The following is a 13,829-nucleotide window of genomic DNA, read 5'->3' on the forward strand; positions in this document are numbered from 1 at the left end:
ACCACAATCTGCCACAAGGTAAGGTCAGATCCACACATGGAAGGACCCTCTGTCTGTGGATCTAGGAATCTGATTGGGCTCTGAGTTACAAAACTGGTGCTGGGAATTGAGGACCTAAAGTTCCTCTTCTCTTGCTGAAGATCTACATCCCCCCTCTCATTCCAGGCTGGAGGCAATTCCCAACAAGTAAGGGCTTGTCTATGTGGGGAAACTGACCAGAATAGCTTATCCAGAATAGCTTCCGGTATGGACACTCTTATTCTGGAATAAAAATTACTTTATTCTGGAACAATTGGGAAGCACACTCATTCCAAAATTCTGTATTCTGGAATAGACTGTCCACTTGAGCAGCTGTTCTGGTCATTTGCCCCTGGGTCTGAAGTAAACATCAGCAGATCGAGGGACATGATCGTTCTCCTCTATTCGACACTGGTGAGGCCTCATCTGGAGTACTGTGTCCAGTTTTGGGCCCCACACTACAAGAAGGATGTGGAAAAATTGGAAAGAGTCCAGCGGACGGCAACAAAAATGATTAGGGGACTGGAACACGTGACTTATGAGGAGAGGCTGAGGGAACTGGGGATGTTTAGTCTACGGAAGAGAAGAATGAGGGGGGATTTGATAGTTGTTTTCAATTACCTGAAAGGGGGTTCCAAAGAGAATGGCTCTAGACTGTTCTCAGTGGTAGCAGATGACAGAACAAGGAGTAATGGTCTCAAGTTGCAGTGGGGGAGATTTAGGTTGGATATTAGGAAAAACTTTTTCACTAGGAGGGTGGTGAAACACTGGAATGCGTTACCTAGGGAGGTGGTGGAATCTCCTTCCTTAGAAGTTTTTAAGGTCAGGTTTGACAAATCCCTGGCTGGGATGATTTAATTGGGGATCGGTCCTGCTTTGAGCAGTGGGTTGGACTAGATGACCTCCTGAGGTCCCTTCCAACCCGGATATTCTATGATTCTATGATCATCCAGCAGGCTTGAGAAGAAAACTGTGAGAAAGCAGATGGGCACATCTACACAGCACTGAATACTGATGGAAGCCACAACAGATTGCAGAGGGGGAACCAGTAGGACAGAGAGAACTCTAAGGGATAAATTTTTCATTTTATGGCCTGTGCTGGTCCCCAAAAATCTTCCCTTTGCCAAGGAAGAACAGACACACCAACTAATGGTTGGCCAGCAGAACACAGGGGATTTACAGTGCATGGGGAGCTCAGAGTACTGCGCTGATTCTAGTTAAGCTCAGGAAGGCCAGTTTCTCAGCTGGTGTCAACTGAGGCGCGGCCAGGTGGCTCTGCATGCTGCCCTGTCCACAGGTGCCACCCCCGTAGCTCCCATTGGCCGCAGTTCCCGGCCAATGGGAGCTGTGGAGCTGGCACTTGGGGTGGGGACAGTGTGCAACTGATGCAATGCCACTGACATCAATGGCACCATGGTAGTTTACAGCAACTGGGGACCTTGCCCCCAAGGGCGGCCGAGGATTCACTGACAGTACTCCAGCGTGAGCACTGCTGGTCTTCCCTTCATCAACTAATGCCTGCGAGTCTGCTCGCACCAGGAGCCAGGCGGACATGCAGCTGGTGGTGGCAAGGCTGATACAATGATTGTGGTAGTTCCAGACATAGATGGACGGCTGGTTTGTAGGAGTTTTTTATAATAAAGCTGCACACTTATTTTTACTGTTTGTAACCAGTTAGTCCTATTAGCAGCCACAGTGTCTCACTGCTCTGTGCCACTGTTCCTCAGCTGTGAGCTCTGTAAGAGCATCAGTACAGAATTCCCTTTATCCACTGTATGTCCATGCCCACTCGCTGGCTCACCATGCTCACTTGCCAGCTTACCTTACCATCCATATGCATAAGCAAAAGAACTAGGAATGCTTTGTTCCTTCACATACACAGAGTGCTCACAGCAACTGTCACTGGGCAAGAACTGGTTTAGCTGGCTGTACCAGTTGATGCAGCAGTTTGGGGCTCAGGTTCCGGGCACATGCCTGGGAAACAGCAGTGGTTTAACACCTTTTGCTGCAGTTGACTATTTACGACAGGAAAAGGGAAGGAAGAGCAAAAGGCCATGTGGGCAGCAATGTTTCTGAACAAGTGATCAGGAAATGACCATATAGCTTAATATGAAGGATGATTTTCCCCTTGTATCCCCTATATGTGGTTCCATTCCAAGCAGGTTTGCTTAGAGAAGCCAAGTTCTTAGGACTATCAGCCAAATCCTTCCATCTGAATATAAGCACAGTGACAGAGTCAGGACAGTCGTCAAGGAGACGCCTTCAAATTCACTCTGCCATCTGCTCGCCCTCCAAAACACTTCTGCCACCCACATTTGACCCCACCTGAGCAGATGGGGGAGAAAGAGAGAAGACCAAAAAGGTGAAAGGGAATGGAAGGAAAAGGAAAGAAAAGACACAGATGGCAAAAGAGAGGAAAAACCAAAACAGGAGAGAAGAATATGTCTGAGGGAGAGAGAAACTTAGAGGGAAAAAATAAATGAAACAATAGAAAAGGATGAAAAATTCATCTGAGGGGAAAACCGCAGCCTCTAAAACAAAGACCAAAGAAAAGAGTCACCAGGATACAGAAAGGGGAAGGAGAAGTCAGAAGGGACAAGAGGGAGAGAAGCTGGGAGAGATACTGGACTAGATCCTCAGCACATGTAAATCAGCAAAGCACACTGCAAGCAGACAGATAGTGAAGTCAATGGAAGTAGACCAGCAGAGGGTCAGGTCCACAGGATTTATTTTACAGGAAGTTTGCTTCAGGCAGCATTTTGAATCCCTAGTTTAATGGTAGTGTTCTGGCCAAAAGTGAGCTGAAGATCATTTGGACAGGGAGGGCTACTAGACACTAAAGTACTCTCCAAACCATGGTGACAGGAGGAGACTAGGAGAGAACTGACTGACTTTAAGACAACAAAGGCTAAATATTAATAGGATGGGCAAAAAGTCATGCAGCATGGCCAGCTGTCGGTACCCCCAGCATGCCTGTACATCTAGTACAAGCTGATATAGGGCAGGATGCCACTGGTTGGCCCAATGAACCATGCTCCCCTTCTTATCACTCCTCTCTGCAAGAGAACATTCTGGCAATTAGGCCATGTCTACATTTACCAGAGACCCACGCTGCTGTGATCGATGCAGCAGGGGTTGATTTAGTGGGTCTGGTGAAGACCCACTAACTCGATGGCAGAGCGCTCTCTGTTGACTCCGTTATTCCACCGGAATGAAAAGAGTAAAGGAAGTAGGGTTGCCAAATTTCTACTCGCACAAAACTGAACACCTTTGCCCCACCCCTGTCCTGCCCCTCCTCTGAGGCCCCGCCCCCACTCACTTCATTCCCCCTCCCTTTGTTGCTCGCTCTCCCCACCCTCGTTTTCACGGGGCTGGAGCAGGGGGTTGGGATGCAGGAGGGTGTGAGGGCTCCAGCTGGGGGTGCAGGCTCTGGGGTGGAGCTGGGGATAAGAGGTTTGGAGTGCAGGACGGTGTTCTGGGCTGGGATCGAGAGGTTCGGAGGGCAGGAGGGGGATCAGGGCTGGGACGGGGGGTTGGGGTGTGGAAGGGGGTGTGAGGGCTGCGGCTGGTGATGCAGACTCTGGGGTGGGACTGGGAATGAAGGGTTTGGGCTGCGGGAGGGGGCTCTGGGCTGGGGCAGGGGGCTGGGGTGTGGGAGGGGGCTCCATCTCCAGCTGGGGATATGGGCTATGGGGTGGGGCTGGGTATGATGGGTTTGGGGTTCAGGAGGATGCTCTGGGCTGGGATTGACGGGTTAGGAGAGTGGAGGGGATCAGGGCTGGCACAGGGAGTTGGGGCATGGAAGGGGGTTGGGGTAGAGGCTCAGACAGCTCCCGGAAGCAGCGGCATGTCTCCTCTCTGGCTCTTAGGCAGAGGCGCAGCCAGGTGGCTCTGCATGCTGCCCTGTCTACAGGCACCACCCCCGTAGCTCCCATTGGCCACAGTTCCTGGCCAATGGGAGCTGTGGAGCTGGCACTTGGGGTGGGGACAGTGTGCAAAGCCCCCTGGCTGCCGACCAGACTTTTAACAGCCCAGTCAGTGGTGCTGACCGGAGCAGCCATGGTCCCTTTTCGACTGGTCATTCCACTTGAAAACTGGACACCTGGAAACCCTAAAGGGAAGTTGACAGGATAGTGTCTCCCGTCGACGCAGCGCGGTGTAGATAGGGTTGCCAGCTACATTCCCTGTAAGCTGTGCGGTCACATGGCCACACAGCAGCCTATTAAGTTCTGCGCAGGCACTCAGGGAACCCACCCTACCAGGACCTGCTGCAGCTGGGGGAGGGGTGCCCCTCCCCTGGCCCCAACCTAGCCCTGCCCCCAACCTCCGCGGGGAGAGAGAGCTGGGGGAAGTCCTTACTCCCCGCCGAAGCCATGGGGCAGCCTGCACCCCAAACACCTCATCCCTGGCCCCACCTGAGAGCCTCCACCCACAACCAGAGCCCTCACACCCCTGCACCCCAACCCTCTGCCCCAGCCCTGATCCTCCTCCCACACTCTGAACCCCTCGGCCCCACTGTCATCACATTAATTATGTTATGTGCACCAATATGGAGGTGATGTGTCACCTCCATATTGGTGTACATAACAAAATTCATTCCTCACATATGTGGGAAAAGTAGAGGGAACACTGGTTGCCAGGCATCCGGTTTTTGACCAGTACCACTGACCGGGCCATAAAAGTCTGGATGGCGGGCGCAGCAAGGCTAAGGCAGGCTCCCTGCCTGCCCTGGCTCTGCACAGCTCCCCGGAAGCAGCCGGCATGTCCCTGTGGACTCTAGGCACAGGGGTGAACAGGGAAGTTCCATGCACTGTCCCCACTCCCCGTGCCAGCTCCACAGCTCCCACTGGCTGGGAACCATGACCAATGGAAGCTGCGGGGGTGGCCACACCTGGCCACACCTCCAGCTAAGGGGCAGAACATGGCAGCCGCTTCCAGGAGCAGCACAGAGCCAGGGCAGGCAGGGAGTCCCAGCTGGAGTCCCAGGGAGTCCCAAGGAGTCCCTGCCTTTCACCCGTTCCTGGTCTAGTCAGAAGTGCCCTGAAGGGACCCACACAGGTCCCCTGATCGCAGCCACAGCATGGATGCTTACCTAGTCGCAGAAGCACGCTGGACACCTCAGCCAGTCTGCCGCCGGGCATGGGTGCACTGTGCTCTGGTTTGCTCCAGCCAATGCCAGCCCGAAGCAGCCGGGAATGTATGTAGTCTCTGCAGAGCACCTTGGCCTGGGATACCAGCTCCTTGTCAGTGGGAGACCGATCAAAAACCTCCATCACCTCCGCAGCAAAGACTGAGGAACGGCGTAGCACCTCCATCCCTGACAGCTGAATTCACCGACTCAAGGTGTGCCTATCTGAAGTCTGCCCTGAAGCCTTTGACAGGAATCTGTAGCTATCGTTTAAGGGAAATAATACACTGGGCTCGTGATTCGTCACAGTTTCCAGCAAGGTTCTTGAATTAACCTTCATTAGCTTTACCTGGTGGATAAGAGCATATGGAAATCCATCAGCTCACCCGGAAAGAAAAAGGAACATAGGGCCAAATCCCCCAGCAATCTAAATCATAGTGCCATGGAAGTCATTGCTGCTACACTGATCTACACCAGCTGAAGATCAGGTCCATTGAATCTTACAGCGAATAGGCCAAATCTTGCAGTTCTTAGGTGCCCACCGAGAGCAGTGTGGGAGTTTTGCATGGGTATGAACGGCAAGATTTGCACTAAGATATTTTCTCTTTTTCTCCTTTAAGATTCAGCAGTTCTGAAATTAAATTTCAAAGAGACTAAATAGTTAGAATCTGGAAACAATTTTCAGAATATGTAGACAAGACCAGCTTGCTTCAATTAAATAATCTAGGAAATCAAACCAGAGTCAGCTACAGTACCTCAAGCAGAAGCAGAGACACAAGAATTCCAGCACATCAGAATGTGGATGTTGAAGGAAGGACGTCACCTATACACATAAATACTGTGCTATAATAGTGTTTCAATTTTCAAATCTCCCACCATAAGGATCTCCCTTATCCTCAGAGACAAAAGGTTCGTGTTTACTGCAATCCTAAATTAGTTTTTGTTCCTGTGACTTCTTTAAACGATACACTCTACTGGCTTTTTCTCCCAACCCTTTCAACTGCAATTGTCTCAGCAAAGTGGAAAAGCAGACGTGCCAATACCTACAGTAATGACAGGTTTCAGAGTAGCAGCCGTGTTAGTCTGTATCTGCAAAAAGAAAAGGAGGACTTGTGGCACCTTAGAGACTAACACATTTATTTGAGCATAAGCTTTTGTGAGCTACAGCTTCATCAGATGAAGTGAGCTGTAGCTCACGAAAGCTTATGCTCAAATAAATTTGTTAGTCTCTAAGGTGCCACAAGTCCTCCTTTTCTTTTTACCTACAGTAAGAGACTTAAAATTCATTTAGAAGAACCTGAATGAAAGCTTTGGGTCTGACTTCAATGGAGCTGCAGGTGAGCAACACCCCTAAAAAAAAATCAGACCAAAGTTTTAGTCAGGTGCCTATAGATGGGTTTGAGACCCTCATTTTAGGAACCCATATTTGAAAGTTTTTACCATAAAGAAAACAATGCCAAATTCTTAAAAACTTCCCAGCAAAGGACATATTTACCTCTCATGTTGCATTTCCTTCCTTTCAGTGATCTTTTGTCGGTTTCAGCTGCTTCTAATATTTCTTTGGAAGAACTGGTTCAAACAATCTGTTTTAGGATTTGTAAAGATTATAATGATTCTCCGCTCCCATCCTCCGCTGGAGCTAGAGTGCAGCTGCTTGCTCAGTTCTTTATTCTCTCCCCATCTCTGCCAGCCTCCACATCCCGTCTGCACTCTAGTAGGATCCTACCACTTGTTCTGCTGCTTTTGAGAGCTGGGGGCAGACAGAGAAAGGAAAGCCTCTTGCTTTAGCCTTGTAAGGAAGATGAAATAACCAGGGGCGGGGTTATGCAAGCCGGCTAGCAAGAATCTCCCCTCCCATTTTTTCCTCAGTTAAGGAAGCTCTAGGCAGTTGTACTGCTAGGTTAAGAGGGACTTTTTTAAACAGGTGGCTGAGCTCCAGGGAGAGCATGCTCTGATGTACCACTGAGAACACTCCCAAGGAGAAGTATTATTCCCTGATTAAAGTGTATTCCTTGGACCGCTTTTGCAGAATCTGTGATAGTTATTTGCCCATAGAACCCAAAGTGCCAAATCATGGAATGCAGCACCTGGAGTGGGTGGCTGTGATGCTAGATTTTGAACAGGTTGTAAAGTTGAACTATAAGCAACACAGGTGCTCAACAACACTGAGGTGAAACAACAGACCAGATCAGTTGTAATTCCCAAAAGGTTATTAGTAGAGCTGGTCAAGAAATTCAAAAGTGTCCAAACCAGGTCTGTGTCTCAAACAATCCCTGAGCCCAGCCAGTCTCACTGCAAATTCAGTTTTGCTTAGTGGGAGGGAGGAAGAAACCCATGGAATTTCTTGACTAGCTCTTCACCAAAAGAGATTTATATCTCGATAATATCTAGTCCAAGACGTAACGTATTCCAGGATTCTGTGATCACAGAACCTGCCATCTGCCCACCATTTGTTGCAGAATGTGGTCCAGAATATAAGGCGTTTTTTAAAGTCATGTTTCTAGCCTTCATGGCATCAGTATAACTGAGGCAGTGTTGCCTTCTTGAATCTGCAGATAGCTTGAAACAGTAGTCCCAGTTTAAATTGTCCCCATTAACTCAATGGTGCTCTGAAACAAAGGTGAAGGTTTAGCATCGATATTATTTAGCTGATCATTCAACCAGAATGCCAGCTAATATAATTACTACACATTGCCTTCCACTTCCCTCAGATGCCAAAAGCCCCCCCCATAGCTGTCCTCTATCCATCTGTCCAAGCTTCTCACGCCCTCTTCAGTTTCTGCAATGCCATTGTGAGTTAAATACAACAGTCTGTGGCTCATCGAAAAGTGACGGTGTCAGAGCTGTGTAAAGTAATTGGAATTTCATATCAAGACGGAGACAGCTAATCTGAGTCTATTGAAGCAGCACCATAATTTCTAGTCTGCCACACAAGAACAGAGCACACCAATTCAGGGTCCTTGCAGTGGAATTTAAGACTAGTTTGCCACAGGATACACAGGGCCTTGAAATAGATAAACATAGCTAGATATAGGCCTAGTCCACACCAGAAAAAGTTTGCTGGTCATAATATAAAGTCAACCCACCTAGCATAGATGCATTTTATACTGGCAGAAAGTACTTTTCTCATTATAAACTCCGCCAGTTCGGTGAGCGAAATAAGCACTCTTACACCGGCATAAAAGTGTACACAAGTCCTCTGCTGCGATTGAAGTAACTGACATTGCTCTGTTGGCAAAAGTCCTAATGGACACCTGGCCTCAGCTTACAAGAGAAGATAACAATTCAAGTTGAAAATAGGTTCCTAATACACTTTACTGAGCTTGGCTATTTCAAGGGTGAAACACCACACTAGTGATGACACTTCACATACCACGTAAGTCCCTACACTGGTACAAAGGGTTGGGCCGAGGACACGTTACAAGTTTAAAATCCAACTTTCCTATCTTTAGACAATGTGTCTTGCAGCCTTAATAGTTAAAAGTCACTATTTACATTTTTGAATAAGATTTTTCATTCAGCAATGGAAGTCTCATTTAAGCTCATTGTAGCCATTATTGTAAGTCACAGAAATACCCTGACTTCTCTTTGATATTAGCCTGTTGTTCCCATTTTTACATACACAAACTTATAGAGCAATTCCAACAGAAACAATGCCCTTGCTGTGGAATGTATACTGGGTCAGGGAGAACGCAACAATAAAAGCCAGTTTTTACTGGGGGAAGTCAGGGTTCTAAGGTTCAGCTTTTGGAGCATGAGACTGGCATTGTGAACATTGCCGTTAGGCCAAGGACTGGTTCAGTCCTCTGCCTGCTACAGTTGTACATTTAGAGGACTGACAGTTGTTTGGCCAAACATTAATATTTTAGTTGGCCGAACATTAATATTTTAGTTTGATTGAGACCCCCATTAAACTAATTAACTTAGCTCCTTAGCTCCTCTGAGTTTGTTGGTTACCTAGGCATGTGTTTGTAAACATGCTCTCATTCTTGCAACTGCCTCCTCCTGCCTGATTCATTGAGTAATACTTCAGTCCAGTGTTTGTGAAATCATCACCCATCATTATGGAAGCAATTATGATGTCACAGACTCTGGACAGATACCACTAAGTTAATGGACTGGAGGAGGAGAGGAGGCAGCTCGCTTCACCTACAAGTATTTTGTTAATTGTTTGTGACAAGAAGACACGGTAAATGAAAGTGATGGTTTAATAGGGCTTTGGCAAAATATTCAGGTTTTCTGAACTTTTGCTTTCATTCTTCAAGGGCCTGATCAAAAGCCCACACAGAATTCTTATTTATTCTTTGTATTGCGATAGCACCTAGCACCCCAGTCATGGTCCCAGGACCCCATTGTGCTGCACTGTATAAATGCAGGACAAAGAGACTGTTCCTGCCCCCAAACAACTTACATCTAAAGTAAGGGCTCCTGCAGACTTCAGTGGTCTTCATGTTTTAGGGCTTGCTCATGCCCTAAACTGCAGCAAGTTTAGATCCCAAATTACTGCTATACGGAAATATTTGTAGCTACCCACTTCAGTCATATATAGTATAGACTGCCCTTTAGAACTACAGCTGGCATGGACTCACACAGGGTAACAAATTTTCCCTGTAGGAGAAAATTGCAATGCATGCCACTTCAGTAGACAGACACACACCTTTCACCATAGAAAGGGTGATGGAGGAGAAGAGATTGAAGACAGTACCACTGGATACATCCTGCAGAACAGAAATACATACAAGTCTGTGGCAAATTATAGCATGTTATTAGTGCTAATGCCAGGAGCCATAGAGTTATCAGTTCCGTTTATTCAAAGAACAGGTACAGCAATGGATAATTCCCACACTTCCCCACCATTGTATCTGCACCTTAATCTGGAGGGGCCTCTTGGGGAAGAGAGGATAATTTTCCATCTTTATTCAGGACCCAATCCATCAAGGTGCTGAGTCCATTCCCCAAGGTGCCGTGTATCATCAGCTTCCATAATTAATATTAACAACAAGGGGGAAGGAACACAAGCCAAAATAGGGAGAGAACAAGTTAAAAAATAGTTAGATAAGTTGGATGTAGTCAAGTCAGCAAGGTCTGATGAAATTCATCCTACTACATACTACTTATGAAACTAGCTGAAGCAATTTCTGAACCATGAGCAATAATCTTTGAGAATACGTGGAGGATGGGTGAGGACCCAGAGGACTGGAGAAGAGCAAAAATAGTACCTATCTTTAAAAAGAATAACAAAGAGGACCTGGGGAATTATAGACCAGTCAGCCTAACTTCAATACCTGGAAAGACACTGGAACAAATTATTAAACAATCAATTTGTAAGCACCTGGAAGATAATAGGGTGATAAGGAATAGCCAGCACGGATTTGTCAAGAACAAGTCATGCCAAGCCAACCTAATTTCCTTCTTTAAAAGGATTACTGGCCTAGTGGATGGGGGGGAGTAGTAGATGCGATATCTTGATTTTAGTAAGGCTTGACAGTTTCACAGACCCGAAGAAGAGCTTGAAAGCTTGTCTCTCTCACAGCTTCTTCAGCTCTCTCACAGCAACAGAAGTCAATCCAATAAAAAATATTACCTCACCCACCTTGTCTCTCTAATATCCTGGGACCAACATGGCTACAACATTGCACATAGTTTCACATAACATTCTCATGAGCAAAACAGGGAAATGCGGTCTAGATTAAATTAATATAAGGTGGGTGCACAGCTGGTTGAAAGACCACACTCAAAGAGTAGTTATTGATGGGTTTGCTGTCAAACTGGGAGGGCATATCTAGTAGGGTCCCATGGGGTCTCTCCTGGGTCCAGTACTATAAAGTATTTTCATTAATGACTTGGAGAATGGAGTGAAGATTGTCATCTGCAAAGTTTATACGTACACCAAGCTGGGAGGGGGTGGAAACACTTTGGACAGTATTAGAATTTAGGACGACCTTGACAAGTTAGAGAATTGGTCTGAAATAAATGAGATTACATTGAATAGAGACAAGTACTAAGTACTTCACTGGGGAAGGGAAAAAATCAAATGCCCAATTACAAAATGGGGGTAGTAAAAGATTTGGGGGTTATAGTGGATCACAAATTGAATATGAATCAACAATGTGATGTAGTTGAGAAAGGCCAATGTCATTCTGAGGTGTACTGTTAGGATTGTCATAGGTAAGACATGGGAGATAACTCTCCTGCTCTATTTGACACTAGTGAAGCCTCAGCTGGAGTACAGTGTCTAATTCTGGGCACCACATTTTAGGAGAGATGTAGATAAATTGGAGAGAGTCCAGAGGACAGCAACAAAAAATGATCAAAGGTTTAGAAAACCCAACTTGTGAGGAAAAGTTAAAAAAAATGAGCATAGAATCACAGAAATGTAGGACTGGAAGGGACCTTGATAGGTCATCTAGTCCAGGCCACTGCACAGAGGTAGGACTAAGTATTATCTAGATCAGGGGTTCCCAAACTTGGTTCATGGTTTGTTCAGGGTAAGCCCCTGGCAGGCCGCAAGATGCTTTGTTTACCTGAGCATCCGCAGGTACGGCTGCTCGCAGCTCCCACTGGCCGTGGTTTGCCGTTCCCACCAATAGGAGCTGCAGGAAGCGGTAGCCTGGCCCGTGTCACTTCCCGCAGATCCCATTGGCCAGGAATGGCAAACCGCAGCCTGCCATACCTGCAGACACTCAGCTAAACAAAGCATCTCGCAGCCTGCCAGGAGCTTTCCCTGAAGAAGCCATGAACCAAGCTTTGGAACCCCTGATCTAGACCATCCCTGACAGGGGTTTGTCTAACCTGTTCTTAAAACACCTCCAGTGATGGAGATTCCACAGATTCACTAGATAACTTGTGTCAGTGCTTGACTACCCTTACAATTAGGAAGCTTTTCCTAATCATAGAATATCAGAGTTGGAAGGGACCTCTGGAGGTCATCTAGTCCAACACCCTGCCCAGAGCAGGACCAATCCCCAACTAAATCATCCCAGCCAGGGCTTTATCAAGCCTGACCTTAAAAACTTCTAAGGAAGGGGATTCCACCACCTCCCTAGGTAACGCATTCCAGTCTTTCACCACCCTCCTAGTGAAAATTTTTTCCTAATATCCAACCTAAATCTCCCCCACTGCAACTTGAAACCATTACTCCTTGTCCTGTCATCTGCTATCACTGAGAATAGTCTAGATCCAACCTCTTTGGATCCACCTTTCAGGTAGTTGAAAGCAGCTATCAAATCCCCCCTCATTCTTCTCTTCCGTAGACTAAACAATCCCAGTTCCCTCAGCCTCTCCTCGTAAGTCATGTGTTCCAGACCCCTAATCATTTTTGTTGGCCTTTGTTGGACTCTCTCCAATTTCTCCACATCCTTCTTGTAGTGTGGGGCCAAAATTGGACACAGTACTCCAGATGAGGCCTCACCAATGTTGAATAGAGGGGAACGATCATGTCCCTCGATCTGCTGGCAATGCCCCTACTTATACACCCCAAAATGCCATTGGCCTTCTTGGCAACAAGGGCACACTGTTGACTCATATCCAGCTTCTTGTCCACTGTCACCCCTAGGTTCTTCTCTGCAGAACTGCTGCCTAGCCATTTGGACCCTAGTCTGTAGCGGTGCATGGGATTCTTCCGTCCTAAGTGCAGGACTCTGCACTTGTCCTTGTTGAACCTCATCAGATTTCTTTTGGCCCAATCCTCCAATTTGTCTAGGTTCCTCTGTATCCTATCCCTACCCTCCAGCGTATCTACCTCTCTTCCCAGTTTAGTGTCATCTGCAAACTTGCTGAGGATGCAATCCACACCATCCTCCAGATCATTAATGAAGATATTGAACAAAACCGGCTCCAGGACCGACCCTTGGGGCACTCCACTTGATACCGGCTGCCAGCTACACATGGAGCCATTGATCACTACCCGTTGAGCCCGACAATCTAGCCAACTTTCTATCCACCTGAGAGTCCATTCATCCAGCCCATACTTCTTTAACTTGCTGGCAAGAATACTGTGGGAGACAGTGTCAAAAGCTTTGCTAAAGTCAAGGAACAACATGTCCACTGCTTTCCCCTCATCCACAGAGCCAGTTATCTCGTCATAGAAGGCAAATAGATTAGTCAGGCTTGACTTGCCCTTGGTGAATCCATGCTGACTGTTCCTGATCACTTTCCTCTCCTCTAAGTGCTTCATAATTGATTCCTTGAGGACCTGTTCTATGATTTTTCCAGGGACTGAGGTGAGGCTGACTGGTCTGTAGTTCCCAGGATCCTCCTTCTTCCCTTTTTAAAAGATGGGCACTACATTAGCCTTTTTCCAGTCGTCCGGGACTTCCCCCGATCACTATGACTTTTCAAAGATAATGGCCAGTGGCTCTGCAATCACATCCGCCAACTCCTTTAGCACTCTCGGATGCAGCGCATCCGGTCCCATGGACTTGTGCTCATCCAGCTTTTCTAAAAATCCCAAACCACTTCTTTCTCCACAGAGGGCTGGTCACCTCCTCCCCATGCTGTGCTGCCCAGTGCACAGGAGCTGGGAGCTGACCTTGTTCGTGAAGACAGAGGCAAAAAAAGCATTGAGTACATTAGCTTTTTCCACATCCTCTGTCACTGCGTTGCCTCCCTCATTCAGTAAGGAGCCCACTCTTTCCTTGACTTTCTTCTTGTTACTAACATACCTGAAGAAACCCTTCTTGTT

General features: G+C 47.2%; 1 protein-coding gene across 3 annotated transcripts in view; it reads right to left on the bottom strand.

Moving 5' to 3' along the window:
* Positions 1 to 6,921, bottom strand: part of BOK (BCL2 family apoptosis regulator BOK) — a 39,342-nt gene extending 32,421 nt beyond the window's left edge. For 2 of the 3 annotated variants that reach the window (XM_084638363.1, XM_084638361.1), the window contains exons 1-3: positions 6,642 to 6,921; positions 5,902 to 5,969; positions 5,111 to 5,495 (exon numbers count right to left, since the gene is read on the bottom strand). In XM_084638363.1, coding sequence (XP_084494489.1) covers positions 5,111 to 5,333 — 223 coding nt within the window. In that variant the 5' untranslated portion in view covers positions 5,334 to 5,495; positions 5,902 to 5,969; positions 6,642 to 6,921. The remainder of the gene's footprint in view (positions 1 to 5,110; positions 5,496 to 5,901; positions 5,970 to 6,641) is intronic. The other variant, XM_084638362.1, reaches the window with a different exon arrangement.
* Between the last annotated feature and the right edge of the window lie 6,908 nt (positions 6,922 to 13,829).

The sequence above is a fragment of the Lepidochelys olivacea genome, assembly GCF_965140295.1.
Source record: "Lepidochelys olivacea isolate rLepOli2 genome assembly, chromosome: 9".
In the NCBI taxonomy this organism is placed as follows: domain Eukaryota; kingdom Metazoa; phylum Chordata; order Testudines; family Cheloniidae; genus Lepidochelys; species Lepidochelys olivacea.